Raw genomic sequence first — 20,679 nt, 5'->3', positions numbered from 1 at the left:
ATAAACTCTTAAACTGAAAAAAGATTAACGCTGGAAATTGAACTTTTTATACAATTTTTGCTTTTACTTTGAAATTTCGTTATAAAACTGTTTATAAATTTATATGTTCCAATGTTCCCTCTAAGCTGCGCGCGTGCGCAAATGCGCACTGCTGACACGGTCTCCGCGCACAGAAAATCTGTGCTGCGCACAAGAAAAAAATCCAACCTTGAATTGAAAATAAAATAAACGCATAATAATGGCCACAGTGCGCACGTGGAACGTTTGATGTTGCTCACAGTGGTCCAAGGGACCGCTCAGGGAGTTAGTGTGTTTGCTCAGACTCGTGAAAAATTAGAGGGAACATTGGTTAGTATCGTCGGCTTAATGCCATTGTCACATAGCCGTCTCCAGTTAACTGTAAATTACGACTATTTTCTCCTAATGCGCACAAAATGAAGAGAGCAATAAAGTCCAAGCTTGAATAAGTCTACATTTAACAGTTCCATTAGAAAATATTTTCAACACTGTATCGTTAGACTTTGACCCGCGTATTTTAATTTACGGAAACGATTGCATAACGCAAAAAACGACTTGACAGAAATATCAGCTGCAAACATCTCTTGCATAACTTTATCGGAATCTACTTAAGCAGATTTATTTATCAAATTCAATCAGAGGGTTGTTATGTAACTTTTCCGAGTGTTCTTTATCTTTTATAAAACTTGACTCGAAAACCTGAGCAGCTTCCTGTGTGAGACGTGGGAATATTGTTTAAAAACACTTCTGCAAATAAATGAAAGGAAGCAATAATGGAGCCTACAAACAGCTCAATTTGGCAACATCTGCTGAAGTTATATAACATGTTTTGCAGCAAACTACATAAATACCCCCGGCTTGAGCAGTCCTAGTTATAATTCTAGCATAATTATATAAGAGTCGTCGCGCCAGCATTATAGAAATATCGTCTATATCCAAAGTACCGGATAAAGTTATATCTCAGCTCTTGTTTGACAAAATGTTTTCATTGAAAATTGGATTTCTCTTCTTTCTTGTCATTCAGTTAGCGTTGGGCAAAAAGTATCACAATTACGAAGAACCGCAATGGGAACTCACCGGTAACCAACCTGAGGTAAGGAAGTCATAAACTTTGATGAAAAAATCGTTATATAACGTAAAAAATAAACTACACGAAGGATAATATAAGACACTTGAAATATGAAAACATTTCTACCCAGGATGGTTCGTACGAAGTTCGTCGATATTCAGCTGCAAACTGGACGAGCACCGACGTATCAACAGTCAACATGGACTTGAAGTCAAGTGACGCGTTTTGGAGGCTTTTTAAATATATCGGAGGAGCTAACACAGGAAGTGAGATTAAGTTTGATACAAATGTTATTCATTTCAAATTTAAACCAAATTAAGTTTCGGTAATACGCAGTTTATAGTCTTTGCCTTGCTTATTGCCTAACTATGAACCTATCAATTTGGAATAGTAGCTTGTCAAGAATCATTTTAATGCGATTTTACAAGTTAGTTATACTGTGTAACTGTGGTATTCTGCATTCAGAAACTGACATCGACATGACCGTACCTGTGATTACACGAATTCCCGGTCAACCCTGCCCGTTTTGCAACGTCACCTTTCGAATGTCGTTCTATGTTCCACCCAAATTTCAAAGTAATCCTCCAGCGCCAACCGATACCCGGGTAGAGACCGAGGAAATGAACGAAAGAATATTTTACGTCAGGTAGCGTTGTCACCTCTTGGTTTGTTTGCTTGAAGTGGTCTTGAAATCTTTTTTGTATCAAAAGATAAGCAACTAGGCCTAAGTTATTTTCAGTTAGGTGATTGTTTTGAAAATCTGCTGTACAAACACAATTTCGACTTTGCTATTATTTCCATAACAATTAGTCACAAAAACCAAACAAGAATTAATCAAATGTTTGGCATCACCGGGAAATTTGTTTTTCTTTCGTGTATTTTTGCAAATGTTGTTTTATGTGTAGAACTTTCTCTGGTTACGCTGCCGCAAAAGATTGGCAGAAGAACGCGGCACTTCTGTACTCCAGCCTTCTGAGGAACGGTGTCAGTGCACCCAGTGTGGACCGTAGCATGTACTATGCTGTTGGTTATGATAGCCCTATGCGCTTTATATTTCGCCGCAACGAAGTCTGGCTGATGTCGACGAATGATAATCTGGTCTAAAATTAAACTTCACGACGTTGCATACGTTGCGTGGAAAATGTAACCTACTATACTTTTAAATAAATAATTGCTTCAAATATGTGCCTTTCTGTTCTTTGTGACGGGTTCGCAAACCTAGTTTTATCTCAATTAAAACAAAAAGAAAGACAATTGGAAAAAACGGGCATAATAAAAGTTCAGCCGAGTTCAAGCCGCAAAGACCGTTACATTTTTGCGCCATAGCGTTTTATCCTCTTTGCTTTCCTTAAAAGTTACTTAAATTAGAAAGTTGTAGTGGAGGCCTACAAATAACAAAAACAATTTCACATGTTATGGAGATCCAATTTAAGTAATTTATTTATAGGTCGTTGAAATTACTGCCAGGTTAAAATTACGTAACAGGAAATTCGCATAAAATCTTGCGTATGTGTTATATATGATTTCTATACATTACGTCATTCTGCACTCAACTTATATAACAGGACATTTGGCCTATTTATCTTTTCTTATATAACCTTCCCTAAAAAACAACAACATTGCGACATAGGTGACGCAGTACGCAGCATCACGTGAAATGTGTAGATATAAAAGCGCTCAAAGACTTTGAACACCAGGCAAGGTTTTGATCAGTTTATGCTAAACTTATGGTAGAAAAATTGGCTTACAGCAGCTCTCAAATTTTATTTGTGCACAAAACTGCAATTTGGTAAATAAAACAATGTTGCAATTGATTAGTTCATGTATTGCCCATACGATGGTGCTATGCTTGTTATCAAAAGATGATTATTGATTCTTTGCACAGCTTATGTTAGTTTTACGGTTACGTAATCCAAACACCAAGTCGAGTACAGATACTGTTTGCAATTTAAATGCGTTTCCGTAGCTATAGCAGTGATTGATTGAAAGTTAGCTTTAAAGTGTGTTGTTAAAATATATGCGAAAATTGCCCTACAAAACAATTTGGGAATGAATGCAAAATGTTTTGTTTGAACCGGCAGGTCTGCAGCGCAGTTGCATTCGTTTGGCAATCATTGTCAGCTGACTACGTGCACTGTGCAGGGTAGACTTGTTTACAACCGTTGCGGGAAACCCGTGCGCTCATGCACGACACACGAGAGTCATCAACGTGCACATTGCCAGAGATTGAAAGCCTGCATGAAATTGCACCAACAAGAAATTGTGGCCTCAGTGCACGCGCTCAAGTCGAAAATTGTGTCCTTGCACGGATGATTTCTGGTTGAAAACATGCCGTGTTGGTTTTTAGCAGAGTAAACAGGCTAAATCTTTTAGGCTGCCTGTCTGGTAAACAAATGAGATTAATACGGCAAAATTTGTATGCCTTATGGTTTGTTGCAGTGTTTCAATTGCGGGTATATATATATATTTATATCTTACCAACCGATATCGATTTCCTGTTGAAAAATTAAAGATGTCATAGTTGGCCTAAATGTTCCCGGCCTTAAGGAAGGTGATTTTAACGTACCGTTCTTTCATTGTTCCAATGAGTACCGCACAATATAATGGTTATGATCAACCCCACTGGGAGTTAACTGGCACTCAGCCAAAGGTAATCTTACTAGACGATCCATAGTTCCACAATTAATTTGTATCATCACATACTTCTGGTGTCTTCCATCAATGATGATTATGTCTCTCAGGATAAGTCGTACGAGGTTCGAAAATATCCCAGAGCAGTTTGGACCAGCACAGACCAAACTGCACCAAATAAAGGGTCATCATCATCATTTCGTAGACTGGCTGATTACATTGGTGGAGTAAATGCAAGAAGTAATATTTTTGGCATTTTTTATTTTACAAGTAAATCGTTTTGCTTATATGGACTGCGGTGTTGTCAGAACACAATGCCAATGCTATAGGTTCTGATTAATATGAACACATGCACCAGTTAAATAATATTAATCATACCTAATCTAATGTACAAGTGGATGTACATTGCTTATGGCACTCTGGACAGCTTTGTACTTGCTTTTTGCCATCACTGCAATTTAAATGTGTGCTGTGTTTGTGAATTATTTTAGATGTACACTAGTTTTGAACACAATAGTTTGAAATTTCCAGATGAGAAAATATCTATGACAGTTCCAGTGATTCAACAAATACCTAACCTATCAAATCAACTTCAAAATGCAACCCGTAAAATGATGTTTTACGTTCCACATCAACATCAAATATCTCCACCGAAACCAACTCACCCACAAGTGCAGAATGAAGTAATGGAAGAAACTATTGCTTTTGTGAGGTACGTCACTTTCAGAAGTTTGTGAGAAAAATTACTTAAAGTATTATTATTTATTTAGATTTTCTGTGTTTTTCCGAAGACAAATTGATGGGCTAACTGCATTGTCTAACGCGTACAATTGGTTCAACCATTTTTAATTCTAAACCCATGTTTGATTTTAGGAGATTTGGTGGTTATGCCAAAACAAATGATTGGCAAAGAGAAGCATCGTTGCTGTATGAAAGTCTCATGAAAAATGGTGTTAAGGACACCATGGTGGATAAAAGTATAATCTATGCAGTATCGTACAACAGTCCCTATCGGCCAGTCTTTCGACATAACGAAGTTTGGCTGTTGCTTGATAAAGGCGTTGTAAATGAGCAATAAATGCTCTCACCTTTTGTATACTTCATTGCCTTTATATTTATTTATGAGTATGCTTTTTACCTTCACTAAGATATGCTCAGAGAGTACCATGGCATTATGTCCTTCTATTTTCAGTTGATGTTGATGATTACATCTTAATTTACAAACATTTGTGATAATATTTTAGTCCCGCATAAACACTACATTCAAAATATTTATTGCAAAAATACCATTGTATATATTATAATTTTGATTCTGTAAGGTATTCTTACTCTTAAAAGTACTTTTCAGGGTTGGTTTTGGAAAGTTTATTTTTATTTGCATAAATCATGTGATTATATGCATATTGGAGTAATTCTTTCACGTGATTAAGTTGGACACATGTCAGTAATTTTGTCACAGTTTTTAATTATGCAAAAAACTTTCTTGGACGTGTCTAAGGCATATAAGGTGTAATATTAAGTAAAACCATTTTAGTTTTAATTTATTTTGCGTATTTATGCTTTTTCTACAACTGTGCCTTGTGTTGAATTGTTTTCCATATGTTCCTTATGCAATTAATATCACCTCTATGTTTGTACAAATTTAATTTTGAGAGTTTGCTACAGATTACTAAGTAAGTTAAGTTTTATTGGTTTTAATTAAAGCTGTGTAATAATGAGTGAAGAGAAATACAATGGATATGAAACACCCAAGTTTGAGCTCTTCGGGGCCCAGCCAGAGGTAATTTGATGTTTTTGTTGATTTAAAAGCAAGTGGTGATTGTGTATCTAACATTCGCTATTTGCTTTTCCAAGTAAATCAATCCAGTCTTTTAGTCCGACCTTTTATGAAATAATAGCCATTTCAAAATATAGGACAAGTCGTACGAAATACGACGTTATCCCGCTGCATACTGGACATCCACAGAACAATCGACACCCAGCATGGATGGGTCGGGTAATCGTTCATTTCGAAGATTGTTTAAATATATTACAGGAGCCAATGAAAAAAGTAAGTTGTTGCTCTTGTTATAATACTGTTTACCATTTGAATGTAAAACTAGAATACATGTAAGTAGCTAGAGTAATCTCAAAAAACTGTAACACTAGTTGGTGATTGCTTTCAATGAAACGGCCGCCGTTTTAACTCATGTTATTGCACTCACAGAGGAAAAGATTTCTATGACAGTTCCAGTCATTCAACAAGTTCCTGGCCAGTCTTGTCCGTTTTCAGACACGACCTACAAAATGATGTTCTATGTTCCTCCTAAGCACCAGAGCTCTCCTCCTGATCCCAGCAATCCGGATGTTAAGACTGAGAAGATGGAAGAGACCACTGCATACGTGAGGTGGTGGCTAGTTACTAAAATGTCAGAATCCGCAACACACAAATAATGACAGATCCGTTTTTCAATTTGCTTGCTATGTATTTCACAGAACATTTCGTGGCCGTCCAAACGGTGAAGCTTTCAAGAAGGAAGCAGCAAAGTTATATGAAAGTCTAAAAAAGAATGGCGTTGACGTTTCCAACATAGACATGAACATCTTCTACGCCGTGACATACGACAGCCCGTTTCGACTTTTCTTCCGTCGAAATGAAGTCTGGTTGTTGCCAAAGAAGAAAGAAAGTGAAGAAACGAAGCAAGCAGCGCAGGGGAATGGAATGGAACAACAAGCCGAATGAATGAAACCTTACAAATTTCAAGAACAAAACCTGAAAGACGAAGGGCTACTTTAAAACACTGACTCTATTCAAAAATTTATTATTGATTTATTTTGTAAAGTGTTCGTGTTAAACATTATATTTAACCCAGAAATAGTTCTACTTGGCAAAAATGTTCGAATTCTGTTCATTAGTGAAGGGGTTCATGGTTTCCTTATGTCATTGTTGCAAAATGCATTTTGCAAGTTTTTAATCCAGCAACAGCAAATGTTACAGCTTATTTGTAGCTTTCGTTTACCTCACATTATCAACAATTACTAGCATACTTATTACCATGCTATTACCTACTATCTGCTATGCACTAAATTCACTAGTAACTAAAGTTTATGTTAACTCTTTGCATTTTTCGTTTACTTATCAGTGCCTATTGCTTGTCGTCATTCGTTTTTTGTTCATGCTTAAACTCATACAGAGGTGTTAACACTAACACGTACAGTGTATTATCTTATTGCCGTTAATGTAAGTGTTTATATTTTTTTTGAAATGTAATTGTTGTTTATGGAATGTTAATAATTTAACAATGTTAAGATGTTGATGAAGTCTTTATGATTTTGCAGGTGTTAAGTCCATATGATAATTTCATAAATTGTGTAAAAAGCACGTTTTAACTTTCAACCACAGGAGTGTCAAATATGAACGAAGAAAAGTACAACGGTTATGAAACCCCACAATGGGAGTTAACTGGAACTCAACCAGAGGTTTGAATTTCTTAATTGGAACTTTAACGGGTTTGGTACATGCTGGGATAAAAAACATACTTGCTATTAGCTATTTTATCTCGTGTATTGGTGCAGGATGGGTCATACGAGGTCCGGCGTTATCCTGCCGCGCATTGGACAAGTACGGAAGAGCAAAGGCCAAGTGTGGATGCACCTAGCAGTAACTCGTTTTGGAGATTGTTCAATTACATCAGAGGGGACAATTCTACCAGTGAGTTGTTTATGCTCAGTTACAGTTAATCAGAGACGTTTGCATTTTTGCGAACTTTTTTGTTATTTTTCATGTAAAACTCCTGCTAATACTATAAGAACTATAAGCAGACTTAATGGCCTTGTACCAATGCAAAACCACCGGATAACATTTTTCTGATAAATTTCGTTATAAAAAACAACTGTTTGCACACAGAAGAGAAGATTGATATGACAGTTCCAGTCATCCAACAAGTTTCCGGCCAGTCCTGTCCGTTTTCAGACACGACCTACAAAATGATGTTCTATGTTCCTCCTAAGCATCAGAGCTCTCCTCCTGATCCCTGCAATCCGGATGTTAAGACTGAGAAGATGGAAGAGACCACTGCATACGTGAGGTGAATGATAAGGTGCTCGATGGCAAAAGAACTCTCTGCTTCCACGTCTCCTATAAAATTATACCGAGACGTTGATTTGGTGTGTATTTGGTTCATTTGTAGCCAAAAGCCACAATTTCCTCTTTAAAATGTGTAGTTTTCACTGATATTCTGCTTTCTCAACTATTTTTGAGTGAGTAGAGTTACCATATCACTTCAGTGTTGATATAAGAAACTAGACGCCTCTCGGTGTGACTTAGATGTAGCAGCGATGGAGATCGTAAAAATAAATGTGATTTTCCCGATCACAGAACATTTAGTGGACGACCAAAGGGCAGAGATTTCCAGAAGGAAGCTGGAAACCTATATGAAAGTCTCAAGAAGAATAGCGTTGACGTCTCCAACATTGATATGAACATCTTCTACGCCGTGACATACGACAGCCCGTTTCGACTTTTCTTCCGTCGAAATGAAGTCTGGTTGTTGCCAAAGAAGAAAGAAAGTGAAGAAACGAAGCAAGCAGCGCAGGGGAATGAAATGGAACAACAAGCCGAATGAATGAAACCTTACAAATTTCAAGAACAAAACCTGCAAAACGACCAACTATATTTTGTGCTTTGTTCTATTTTTATTCACTCGTTAACAATCATAGAAATATTTTCTTTACTTGATTTTATTCTATGTTTTCACAATCACGAATTCAGTTAAGTGGGGGACGTAATTGGAATTAAAGTGACAGAACCGTTGTGAGTTTTATGGTAACCACTTAACGAATTCTTTCACTTTGCACCTTGTAAACATTGTTTACCTACCTTATTATAATGCAGTAAGAAGAATTATTTTATTTGTAAATACGGTAAATAGGAAGATTTAAAAGCTGTTTTTGGTGAGCGGTCAGTGTTTTTCTTGTCCTCAGGTTTCAAAAGTATTCCGGTACGCTCATATTTCTCATTCAATATTGTAAAGTATGATCTAATAAAAAATATTTTCGCCAATAAAAAAAAGCTTACAAACCTGGTCGTAATATTACTTTTGGAAACTATGGTAAGCTAAGTTTAAATAAATACGAAAATTCTTGACCGCTAAGTGTCGCGAAAGTGGAATTTTAAAATCGGTCAGCAACATGAAGACTGACATCCAAGGAGACATTGAACTGAACCAAATAGTTTATCAATGAGGACCGATATATTGCATTGTAAACTGCTCTGCTATAAGTATCAATGATGCAGTGTAAATGGTTTAGTCTGGCCATGACTTATGATAGTACGTTTTCATTAAATATGGTTATTTCAAAGAACGCCTCTTATAGAGTGTTATCAAAAAAGATTTTTAGTAGAATGTTAATTAAATAATTAATGAACGTAAATGTTTACGAGAAATTTTTAAAAGCTGCATACCACCATATCAACTAAATTCTTGCCTAAAACTTTAATTTAAATATTTGCTGGTAAAACGACCTCCCGTTGAAAATTAAAGTCCTGGCCATAGAAATCTGATGCACGAATGACCAATTTCGTTTAAATTTCTGATAATAAGTTTTTGCAAACGCACCAAGTTAGGCGAAAAACATTCACACCCAAAGCGTTGTTCTACAATAAGTTATAGGTTTCAGGTCGAAGTTAACACTAGAATTCAATCAATAAAATGACTTGCTTTAATGAAAGAGCAACAGCCGCGTCCCTTGCCCTTCGCTGATTACCTTCCTGGAATGCTAACCGTATAAAATCAGATCGAGCAACGTAAACCGCGTTGCATCCATCAGTTTGTGTTGGAGTTAACTGCTGTGTTTGAAGAGCGATTGGTTACAGATTTCTTGAAGAATGAAGATGCATCTTTATCTGTTGTTGGTCGCGGTGTTGTTGTCGGGTGCTAGTAGTATGCCCCCTTACAATGGTTACGAGCAACCAGACTGGACGCTAAAGTCGAATCAGCCCAAGGTATGAGTTTTCATCGCTTTATTATTAAATACTCCTTTACAGGTTTTGTTTTAAGGTTTGGTTTGGGTGACCGCTAAGTAGTTTTAAGAGACCGCAAGTGTTTCATTTAAATACCAAAGTAGTTGCAAGTCCAAATTTTGGGAAACCGCTGGAGAAATTTGGGGGACCGTTTCGGTTCCCCAAAACACCTTAAAAAAAACACTGCTCCTTTAACGTGGCTGGCTTATGCTTAGGATGGTTCTTTCGAGGTACGCAACTACCCAGCTGCAAACTGGACCGTAAGTTCCGTCACTGCTTCTAACTTCGACATTGCTGGAAGCATTGCCTTCTGGAGGCTGTTTGGTTACATCCAAGGATCGAACATTGAAGGTATTAACTGTCGTTCTGTCTTAGGCAGCTTGTTTCGGTCGTCTAACAATTGTTTCTGTACAGCGATGAACATGGCTATGACCGTTCCAGTAACCACCGAGATGCCTCGTGAAGATTGTCCTTTCTGCAACGTCACCTACACCATGGCTTTCTATCTTCCGTCTAAGTACCAGTTGGCTCCCCCTAAGCCTACTGACGGTCTGATTCGTACTGAGCATAGGGCCCCGTTGACAGTTTATGTGCGGTATGTCAAATATCAACTTTACTTTGCTAGTAACAAACACGGTGTCGCGGTTAATAATTTTGTTTTAGACGTTTTTCTGGTTGGGCTAACGCTCAGGATTGGCGCACTCAGGCGTCTATGCTTCACGATAGCCTTCTAGAAAACGGTGTTCTCGATTCTGAAGTCGACCGCACAAGATTCTATGCTGTTGGCTATGACAGCCCTTCCCAGCTGTTTAATAGACGCAACGAAGTTTGGTTGATCGCTCTTTGAAAAATAAACCATGAAAATGACCAGTACACTGTTTATGTACATTTACGAGTAATATAGCACGGGTTAAAAACAAAATAGGTTCGCTCAATCATTGTCCCTCGGCTCACTATACTTCCAAAACACACAAATCTTGCTGCCAGTAACACAAAAATACAGGTTTATACAAAAATCTTATAATAACTGCACAATGTGAAGACGTCACGCACAGAAACAGAAAATCTTAAGTAGCGACTGACATTTTACTGGCGTCCCGATTTCCATTCGGCATGTCTTTCTTGGCAGATAGCTTTGTTACTGCGGTTGTGTTCGCGTTGTCGCTAGCGGACAAACCGAGGATTCGTCTCCGTCTTTCTTCGTCCATGGAGGACTTGCTTGGGGGATCGCTGTTAAGTGTACGAGACTGAGGGAAAACAACTTTGGGTTTATCCGCCCGTGGAGAACTTTTTATCTCCTCGAACGCCCCAGCAGCGGCTAAGACATTCTTTCTGCTTGGTGGCGGTAACGGTTCTTTGGGACTGGGAGGTTTTTCGTTCTCTATACTTGACGTTGGCGACGCTTGTGCTCTTGGATTGTTCGTGGCGTCATTGGCGTCGCCAGTGAGTTTCTCCACGCCGTTGGGCAGTGTGCCATCGATTTCAGTGGTTCCTTCTTTCGCTGCGTCATCGAGGCCAAACCACTCAAGCGTGCGATCTTGTTCGACGTATTCGTCCATATCTGGCACCTCCTAATGATGACAAACACGAATGAGCTTATGACAACAAATTGATATCTTTCTCATGTTTTACCCCAAACCTTGAGCACGTTAGCATATGCAATGATTGAACGTATCATATTGTAAAGATTCTTACCCCAAGGTATCGAAACTCGTTGAATATCTGCGGGGGAAGCGCCTTCGGATTGCCGCACTCTTCTCTCATTTTGCTCCTGATCAAAGGGTCGGTTGTGATGTCAATCCATTCCGAAGAGATGTTTAGGCTCTCGATGACGTAGCGAAGTCGCGTTTGATCTCCATCAATCTTAAAAACAATTGTTTCACAAATTTGTTAAACTAACTAATTGAAGTATGATCAGAATCTAAAAAGATTTTTGTTTAAAAGTTTATGGATTAAGTTTCAATAATTTTTTATCGGTCAGAAATAACCTTTGAATTATAGAAGATCTCTTTCAGGTAAGGAGACAAGGAATTGAAAGTACAATGAACATACAATACTATAAACACAGAGTGTATTTTGGATACCAAAAAGACAAGGGACACTATTGACATGACATACAAATGTGTCCGCCCTGTGACACCTATTGTCGTTTCCAGTTGCACAGAATAGAATAAACGATTTTAGTTGCTTCCCACGAGCGCTGGCGACAATGAAACCGATTGTTTGGCAATTGTCGGATACGGTGACGTCGCAAGATCGCGAACCCAGGTAGTCTTTAAATTTAATTCACATGACCTTTCATCTCATTAGGAATAATTCTGGAAGTAAAATCTCTGCTCGACGATTTTGCGCTGTCATTGCATCCACTACAAAAGCGCCATCGCTCTCTAAGTTATTACGTATTTTAAAGATGTCCGTAACATTATATACAGCTGGATTTCTCATATATTTTCTACTGTAAAGTGAAAAGAAGCCACAATCGAAATTCACGGCCGAAATAGCGCAGCCAAATAACTCCGAAAATATTTGGCTAGGATGACTGGACAACGAAAATAAATTATACAGCAGAATCAAACCGCAAGTAAAAAAGGTTTTTACCAAACATTAACACAAACATTGTTGCATTGGTAAAATTTGTTTTATAAGGTGTAATGCCATAACACTTTGGGGAGAATACTCAAGCAGGGCAAATAAAGATTAATGATTCAGATTGCCGGGAAACATTTAATCGTTAGAAAAACCTGTCAATAAGAGCAATTAAGACTTTGGAACCAATGTTAGTACAATCATTGCTGTTTAGGCCTATATGCGACCAAGTAACCACGTCACGATCAGTGTAAACAGAACCTTAATGTTGATAAGCGTCCAGCAATAACACTTCATAATTTATACCGATAGTTGTATATCGAAGCGTCTACTTCAGAGAGAAAATATCGTAAGTTTAAGTGCGGCGATGAAGGCCGGGTTTAGGGACTAGCAACCCCGCTATGACTTTATGAAAGAGACGATATCACGCAGACCGTCACCACGCCCCGTTGTTAAAATATGTATAGTGCACACACAAGCCTTATTGCTGTATGGGTTTGTACCTAAAACTATTCAGCGTACAGTACAGTACAACGCCAAAATATTCAGGTTGGAGATGACAATTGACTAGTCGCTATAAATGAAGAACAAAAAGAACCGGTTGAGCCTAACAGTATATTTTCTTTGTAACGTAGCCTAGGTTTCAACATTGAATCAATATTGAATCTGCTTTGGAAAATTTGAAACGATAACAAACCAAAACCGTAAGTTGCGGTTTAATAACACGAACATACCACACTCCCCTGTGGGCATCTCGTACAAAGTTTAACAATGTAATTCTTTCAACAATTGAAACTTCGTTTAACGTTCCAATTTATCAAATGTTTTAGAACCCCATAACCCGTAGTTCAATTTAGAGATGACGCCAGTTCCAGCGTGTTTGGTCATGCGTGTCAAATGAAATCGAAAAGAAAACTAATATTTGAAAATATGCGGGGAGGGATTTGCTTCCTACCGCAACAAACAATATCGACTTAAACAGATATAGTAATTGTGTAGCGGCCGATGTATTATAATTAGGGCCATTTTTATTTTGACCTAACAACATTGCTTATTTGTAGAGGCCACAGTTCTTCCTCCAGTTACCCAAACATAATATTTTGTCGAAAATTCAAGGTGTTATATTGATTATAAAAAGTGCGTCGTGTTCTTTGGCGATAGATTTAGGTAGCTTGTTTTATTTTGTCCTTGTGAAAAGGACACTTTGCCTCGATTTTCTCCGCATGGTAAATTCTAATAAACAGCAAATTAAACAGGGAATGCTTGTTGTTGCTCCAATCCAGCTTGATGGTGTTTACTTTTCCTGAGGCCTTCAACAAAATACTTTTTATCGCACTTCACTAAAACATCGCAAAAATTGCACCTTAAATCACCCCCGGGAGTTGCATTAAATTCATCAGAAAAATCTCGACAAATCTGTCTAACTTTTGCTGAAGACGATTTAGCTTGCTTAGACATTTTTGTATTACAGAATGTCAGTAGGCTATTCCTAAAATCCAAACTGTTGATCTTCGAAAAGACCACGTTTATGAAGAGGAAGTGTTTTGTAAGAGTTATTTAAATACGTAACAATGAATAAACAATGGACAATTTGCGATAAAAGTTACTGCTGATCCAAGTGGGCATTGTGACTTATTTTCTGCTTTTATGGGTTAATATGGTTTAATTGTGTCTCAGTTCCTGATTTACAATGCTTCCACGAGGATTTTTACAAAAATTACTCTCGAGAAACACAAAAACTTTGTCAAAAGCCATAATTTGACAAATTTTGACTTTATTGAAAATTTTGACTTTATTGTAAATTTTGACTTTATTTTGACCTATAAACTTCTTAGAAACAATCCCCTAGGTGCTGAAAACAACTTTATTCTTTGATTCGTGGTCAGACTAGGTCCTTAAAAATTTTTGACTTTATTGACTTTTGCGGGCCCTAATTATAATCAATAAATCATGCAGCAAAAGAAATGCATACAGTACACTGGTCATAGATATTTCCATGGTGCTTTTCTATTACAATACTGTGAAAAAGCGTTGTGCAGTAAGGCTTGAAAAGTGAACAGGTTACCTCAATCCCAAATCACTTCTTTTCACCAAGCTCTCAACGGTTATATTTGAATTGTTAGAAAGCGTTTTCTCCTTATAAACAAGCGAAATTCAACATCAAGCACGTTCGCCAATAATGTTCTCTCTTTGGCCTACGAGACGTCGCGCTCGAAGTCAGACATAACAGCCAACAACAATAACGACAACCTAATAATACTGACGTCACCTTCACAGCCAAAATAACAGTTATGGCGGCTGTCATCGATAGTTGATAGATCAACTTCAAACCAAATCACAAGGATGCGAACAATTTACACACCAAACAATAATAAAGTCTAAGATAATAAAATTTTAATTAAAGCACTAGTGAATAAGCATAGGCTCTCAAAAGACAAAAGATACCTTTCTGTTACCGGTAACGCTTGCCCAGTAAATGCGGATCACCATGTTTGAATAAACGACTCGTTTCCAGAATGTTCTTTACATGCAGAATAATAGCAATGTACAAGAATTGCGAACAGCACGCCAGTCTACGTATCTAAAATACAGGTTCGGCGATTATTTTTACAAATTTTAATTCAACCCTGCAAGCTTATGCGTTGCAGAAAATAAATAATTTATTCCCGCGAGGCTTATTTTAGCAGGTCTCAAATAATTAGAAGGTGCTGGCGTGTACATGAAGCATAAGCTTGTTAACCTATGTACAATTGTACATGCTGTACCAGGCTACCGGCAACGCCCTGGACTTCGCCGGGTGTAATAAAATTTCTACCATACATCCTGCCATTATCAGCCCGCTGTGAAGTGTAGGCTCGAGCTTGGAGTTATTTCCAAATATACGGTTAAATATTAACGAATTTCAAACATCATTCTAGCTTATTTTTAAGGAGCCTGAATGTTTAACCAAGCTTTTAGTTTCTCACTGTGGCATTCTTGATAAAGGGTTAGGCGGTTAGTGTTTCTGTGTTGTAACTTCGTTTGCTGAAAATTCGTCGTTAAATATTTCTAGAAACCGTGCCCAGCAAAGAATACACAAATCTCATCTGGAACAGTGCTTTCGGCAGGAACTTCAATGGTAGTTTAACCTGCTAACTGACACGATTTGTGCTGTGTTTAAAACAAAAATGATGGCTAAGTTGTTTTCAACTGACGGTCATAATTCGCGTCTTACACTATTCCATCACGTTTTACGCTTCTTAACAGAGAAACATAAACAAGGCAAAGTAATCGTTCACACTGCTTCTAAAAACCACCGTGTTACGTCATGCTGATAAAAGTAACTTGTAAATTCTTCTCCTGAACAACATTTAACTGGTTAGTGACAACGTTACAGGTAAGTTGATATCGTAGCAGATTTTGTTCTTGTCCATTTAATATCTCTTTAGCGCGTTGTTTGAGCTAATTTTCTGTGTGAAAATGTTTAACAACATAATCATATTAGATATTCCTACATTAAATATTCCTCCTTTTCCTACATTAAACTACAAACACTTTTACTGCCGTAATTTACTCTCGCCAACCAACTGTATTATACTTGTTTTTATCTCATCTACACCTTACGCTAGCTGTTCTTGATTTTACGTCTCGTATTGACGAATAATCTATTTTCGTGCCGACTTTTTTGGTGATAAATACGGCCACGTTTACGCAAGCGTAAATAAAGTTTGGACTTCCCTTAACGTTTTACACGAATTAAACCTCATCGCGTGTATGGTTAAGCGTAGGGTCAGCTCGTGTACATAAAACACTCAACCTGATGATTGTCGTTCGATTAGTCATCATCAAATTAAAGTGCAGGTTTGAGGTAACCTCGTCCATGAAACCGCCGTGATTAAATGTTTCAATGCCACGCAATTTGTCTCGGTAATTGAACAAACATGCTAATCCGGTCTCGACAAATTACGTCAAAATCTGACCTATAAACGAAACGCTGTTTCAAAACAAAAACTAAGCTTTCCTTGTACAAGCTGTTGCAGTTGTAGCTTCGCTTGTGTTCATTGTTACTTAACAAAACAAACAAAGTTCGAAATCACATGTAGGTCGTTCTTTAACGCTCTAGGAAGTCTACTTCTTGCGAAGCTTGCAATGATTTGTACAAGATTTCGGATTGGCCTAAACATAGATGGTGTTTTTCTCTAAGGAAACTGGGAAAACTTGAATTGTGCTGTCAATAACTGACGCACTTCCACGTGCAATGACGTATCGACTGTATCGACCCTTCAAATCAAACAAATATCACGACAACCCAATTCGATATAACTGGTCGTACCAATCATGATAAGCTTTCCTTATTCTGAAGATTTAATTGACCGCAACACTGCCTTAAACGTAGTTGTATGCACTAAGACTAGATCATAAGAGCTGCAGTGCTCCCATTTTGAGCTATTGTAATCTCCCCTGCAGCATTTGCGAGCTTCTGAATTTCCTTTTTTGCTTAAACCAGCAGCAGGCTTATTTGTGCTCAAGCTACGAAAGTGTCTCCAATTAATTGAACTGTCTATAACGGTAAATTACTCTCAGCGTACAAATCACTAGCTGTTGTGTCACCTAATTCAAATAATGTACTTAGAGGGAAAATGTGCTCGACGCAGCTCGTGTCTTATTCAAACCAATTGCGTACCCTAACTACACAGGGAAGGATGAAATGGTTTTCAAGTGCTTATCTTCTCCCGTTTGTTGTATTCGCTTTGTCCTTACAATGTCGGTTGCTTACAGAGCGACAGAGCCAGGCGGTTTATCTGTCGCGAGTATTAGGCCACAGAGCGTTCGTATTAACAAGATATTTTAATCCGGTGTTAATCCCGATTTGTCTCCCGTTATTACGAATAAAACTTGACATGGCATAATAGTAGAAAAACGTACTTGGTTGTTCTCAAAACGCCACATACTGCCAAGAAAAAATCGTTAGCATTATCAAAAAAATGCTCAACTGTATTTAATGAATAGGCAGGTCAATGGATTACAACCTGAAAGATAGCTTATTGCTTGTAGAGTTTACCATCGGAACAACCGATCAATACAAGCAAAACCGACTGACTATCAGATTTATAGCGCATTACACAAAACATTTTAAATCATAACTCAATCAAAGGTCTGCATATTCGTAGTAGTATAGAATATAGATGGCGCTGAAAATGGCAAGGTATGACATCGACAATGATGGTATTAGCCTAAGCCTGCTAAACAATGAATAATGGTAACAAGCGTTGCCATTTAAAAAGGTCGGCCGCTTGTTCTTCATGATCACTAAACTATAAACGCATATTTTGTATCGCAGTGTATACCAGCATTGTCCAGTACATCTCACCGGTCATCATTATCATTCTGCATAAATTTTATAATGACCCTCTCATAATTGACGATTTTTGCTATAGAACTTAGATTTTTTCTTTCCTTCATAAGATTTCTTGTAATTGTTACAGAAGTTTTTCTCCAGCGGATTTCACGTTTGTTAACAGAGCCAGAGCTCTCTCGCCAGCACCTTCACGTGCAACCACCTTACATAAAATTCCCCTGGGAGGATATCTCAACATGAACTCAGCCTGCAAAACCAGAGGGAATAGGATAATAGTACCGTAATAGGGTTTAGCCTATAAAATTATAGCAAAGATCTATTTTCTTACTTGCCCAAAATTATAACACTGGTCAACACACATTTTGGTGCCAAGAAAGTTTCAACGGTTTTAGGGTATTTTTATGTCGCTGAATCCAAAAATGGCATTAGTTTTTCCGAATTGGCTCTAGTTTTTGAGATATTCCATGTTTTTGTTTCAAAAAGTGCTAAAAATACGCAAATTTTGACATAGGTAAAATTATCTTTATACTACAACTTCGATGAGTCTACATCTGTCTTTTCAATCATGTGCATACAGTTGTGATAAATATATCACTTAATGTAATATAAAATTGTGTACGACATAGAATTCTCATCTATGGAATCAATGAAGCATAACACTTTGTGACGTAATCGATGCTTCACCTGTGCGTGCATTTTGATTTATTCAGTCCCTTTTGGTTTCTACGTTCAACGCCGCAACATGTCTTTATGCTGTTGCTGTCACAATGTTCTATCTTGATGTATTCGTTCAAAGAAGCTTCAAATATAATCAGATTAAACAGTAGTCATTCCTGTGTCATTATTGCTGAAGTCTATCAAAGTTCACTGTTAAGATATACACAAGGAAACAGACTTTGTAGTGTAGTGGGTAAACCTTACAGGCTAAGGTACCATATACCACTTTTCATTACACAGTATTCATCTATTTCTGATGCGATATTGTTAAAGACGCAATCGTTAACACAGAGAGCCTTCTTTACGCGAATCATGTTTCATGTGAAAATCAAGCAAAAATTATAAAACTTAGGCGATGTTAGCAGTAAACAACAGATTTTTGTAACGCAAAAACAGGCGACGTCAAAGCACAAACACTACTTTTAGTAACGCTCAAAGTACATTTAGTAAGCTGTCAAAGCACGCTAATCAATCATATATCGGTACTGTAATACAAAAAAATTAGTCGATGCTTGTAAATTTTCTTTTGTACGACTTTCTGGAATGTGATGCAGCCAAGCAGTCACGTTGGAGACTCCAACAGTAGTCGGCCATCATATGGGCATCCCACCTGCCCTGATACCTCTCTTCCATGACCTTAATGTCCTGGTGGAACCTTTCTCCCTGCTCTTCACTTAGATCACCAAGGTTTGCAGGAAAACGATCTAAGTGGCTGAAGAGATAGTGAACCTTGATACTCATCTTCACACCCAAATCTTTCAACTTGGAAAGCATATCTTCCACCAATTCTTGGTAATTTTCAGCTTTTCGGTTACCAAGAAAGTTCTGTGTGACTAAAACAAACGATTGCCAAGCAGCAGACTCTGTGTCTGTCATGGACTGCACAAAACACACATCCTTTATGAGTTTGCGGATCTGAGGGCCATCAAAAATGCCTGCTTTAAGCTTTTCGATGGTCAAAGCAGGAAATGTTCTGCAAATATAGTTGAAGCAATCCCCAGTTGCAGGCAAGGCTTTCACAAATTGCTTCATCAAACCAAGTTTTATGTGCAGCGGTGGAATGATGATCTTCTCTCTAGCAACTAAAGGTTCATTTATGATGTTACCTTCACCTACTCTCATGGAATCTCTAAGTGGCCACCCTTTCTTCACCCAGTGATCAGTGCGCGATCGGCTATCCCACAAGCAGATAAAACATGGGTATTTTGTATATCCGCTTTGCTGGCCAAGCAAAAAATTTACCATCTTCAAGTCTACACAGATTTACCATTGGTGAGAGTCATAATCCAGTTTCTGTAATACCGTTTTAATGTTGTTGACTCTTCTTTTAGTTTTGTTGAGTGGCCAATTGGGAGAGATGCATATCTGTTACCATTATGTAGCAATACACATTTCAAACTCCTTTTCGAACTGTCTATGAATAAGCGCCACTCTTGAGGTCTATATTGTGGCACTCCCATTTTCAGCAGAAGCCCTTCGATGTCTTTGCAGTAAACAAGGTCATCTTGTTGGCTAAAAAACGAAAGTAATTCTTTCTCTCTTGTACGGTAGAATGTTATTGAAGCTCCGGTTCCAAGGCAGTTTTTGTCTTTGAGTCAGGATGCCAAAATTTCTTTGGATAAGTTGAGATCCCTGATAAGATCGCTCAGCTCCTCCTGCTTGAATGGCTCTGGAATGAATGAACTGCTTTCGAACACACTTCCACTGCTCTCACTTGCAGAGCATATATATACTGAACGAAAATGTGACAGGTTGTCAATTCAGTCACAGGAAAATGCATCCTCCCAGTGACAAGGCCTAAGCATATTGTCAAACTTCCACTAATGAACTCAATTCTCACTTGAATTACAAAAAACCTCCACGTTTTCCAAACTTACTTATGTGAGCAATAGCTTGAACTTGACTCGTGGTATTCCTTTCTCTGGCTACAGAACTATTAAATTCTGATTACAACATCTTTAGTCTACAACAATATAGCTATAAAATGAGATATTGATATGATGTGATAACTGAAGGGAGTACGCTACACTGTACATGTGGTGAACAATACAAAGAAACTGTAGCTTATCAGAATGATGCCGAAAATGGAGTGTTTTCAATGCCTTGTTTCTGAAGTAATGGGATGCTACAATAACAAATAGACATAGTGGAGTATCTCGTCCAAAATAAGTAATGCATACTGCCTAAGAGACATTTCCAATATGCATTTTACTGATGCTTGTGTTCACAATTGGCAGATACTAAAGTTAACGATTTTTCTCTCGTCAAAAATAAAAAACATCGATATCTCAAAAACTAGAGCCAATTCAAAGAAACGAA

The 20,679-nt window shown here is 37.7% G+C and overlaps 6 protein-coding genes across 6 annotated transcripts; 5 read left to right on the top strand and 1 right to left on the bottom strand.

Annotated features, from left to right (window-relative positions):
- The first annotated feature begins 882 nt into the window (after positions 1-882).
- Positions 883-2,270, top strand: LOC143445809 (heme-binding protein 2-like). The gene is made up of 4 exons (XM_076945135.1): positions 883-1,111; positions 1,218-1,353; positions 1,553-1,733; positions 1,993-2,270. The coding sequence occupies exons 1-4, from the start codon at positions 998-1,000 to the stop codon at positions 2,189-2,191; spliced, it is 630 nt and encodes a 209-aa protein (XP_076801250.1). The 5' UTR covers positions 883-997; the 3' UTR covers positions 2,192-2,270.
- Positions 2,271-2,698: 428 nt separating this feature from the next.
- Positions 2,699-5,384, top strand: LOC143445808 (heme-binding protein 2-like). Its single transcript, XM_076945134.1, has 4 exons — positions 2,699-3,737; positions 3,829-3,958; positions 4,250-4,430; positions 4,592-5,384. Exons 1-4 carry the CDS (start codon positions 3,618-3,620, stop codon positions 4,794-4,796), a joined length of 636 nt encoding a protein of 211 aa, XP_076801249.1. The 5' UTR covers positions 2,699-3,617; the 3' UTR covers positions 4,797-5,384.
- On the top strand, positions 5,327-7,036 carry LOC143445811 (heme-binding protein 2-like). Its single transcript, XM_076945137.1, has 4 exons — positions 5,327-5,498; positions 5,633-5,768; positions 5,925-6,105; positions 6,194-7,036. The coding sequence occupies exons 1-4, from the start codon at positions 5,433-5,435 to the stop codon at positions 6,438-6,440; spliced, it is 630 nt and encodes a 209-aa protein (XP_076801252.1). The 5' UTR covers positions 5,327-5,432; the 3' UTR covers positions 6,441-7,036.
- Positions 7,036-8,644, top strand: LOC143445810 (heme-binding protein 2-like). Its single transcript, XM_076945136.1, has 4 exons — positions 7,036-7,177; positions 7,274-7,409; positions 7,605-7,785; positions 8,076-8,644. The coding sequence occupies exons 1-4, from the start codon at positions 7,112-7,114 to the stop codon at positions 8,320-8,322; spliced, it is 630 nt and encodes a 209-aa protein (XP_076801251.1). The 5' UTR covers positions 7,036-7,111; the 3' UTR covers positions 8,323-8,644.
- An 874-nt stretch (positions 8,645-9,518) lies between these two features.
- LOC143446833 (heme-binding protein 2-like) lies at positions 9,519-10,592 on the top strand. The gene is made up of 4 exons (XM_076946651.1): positions 9,519-9,701; positions 9,935-10,070; positions 10,134-10,314; positions 10,383-10,592. Exons 1-4 carry the CDS (start codon positions 9,585-9,587, stop codon positions 10,564-10,566), a joined length of 618 nt encoding a protein of 205 aa, XP_076802766.1. The 5' UTR covers positions 9,519-9,584; the 3' UTR covers positions 10,567-10,592.
- LOC143446831 (uncharacterized) lies at positions 10,584-14,911 on the bottom strand. Its single transcript, XM_076946650.1, has 3 exons — positions 14,751-14,911; positions 11,415-11,582; positions 10,584-11,290 (listed from the first exon to the last, which is right to left on the bottom strand). The coding sequence occupies exons 1-3, from the start codon at positions 14,793-14,795 to the stop codon at positions 10,787-10,789; spliced, it is 717 nt and encodes a 238-aa protein (XP_076802765.1). The 5' UTR covers positions 14,796-14,911; the 3' UTR covers positions 10,584-10,786.
- Positions 14,912-20,679: the final 5,768 nt, after the last annotated feature.

Source organism: Clavelina lepadiformis, chromosome 2, assembly GCF_947623445.1.
Source record: "Clavelina lepadiformis chromosome 2, kaClaLepa1.1, whole genome shotgun sequence".
Classification (NCBI taxonomy): domain Eukaryota; kingdom Metazoa; phylum Chordata; class Ascidiacea; order Aplousobranchia; family Clavelinidae; genus Clavelina; species Clavelina lepadiformis.
Note: the sequence above shows the minus strand (reverse complement) of the source record. Positions and strands in the feature narration are given on the sequence as shown.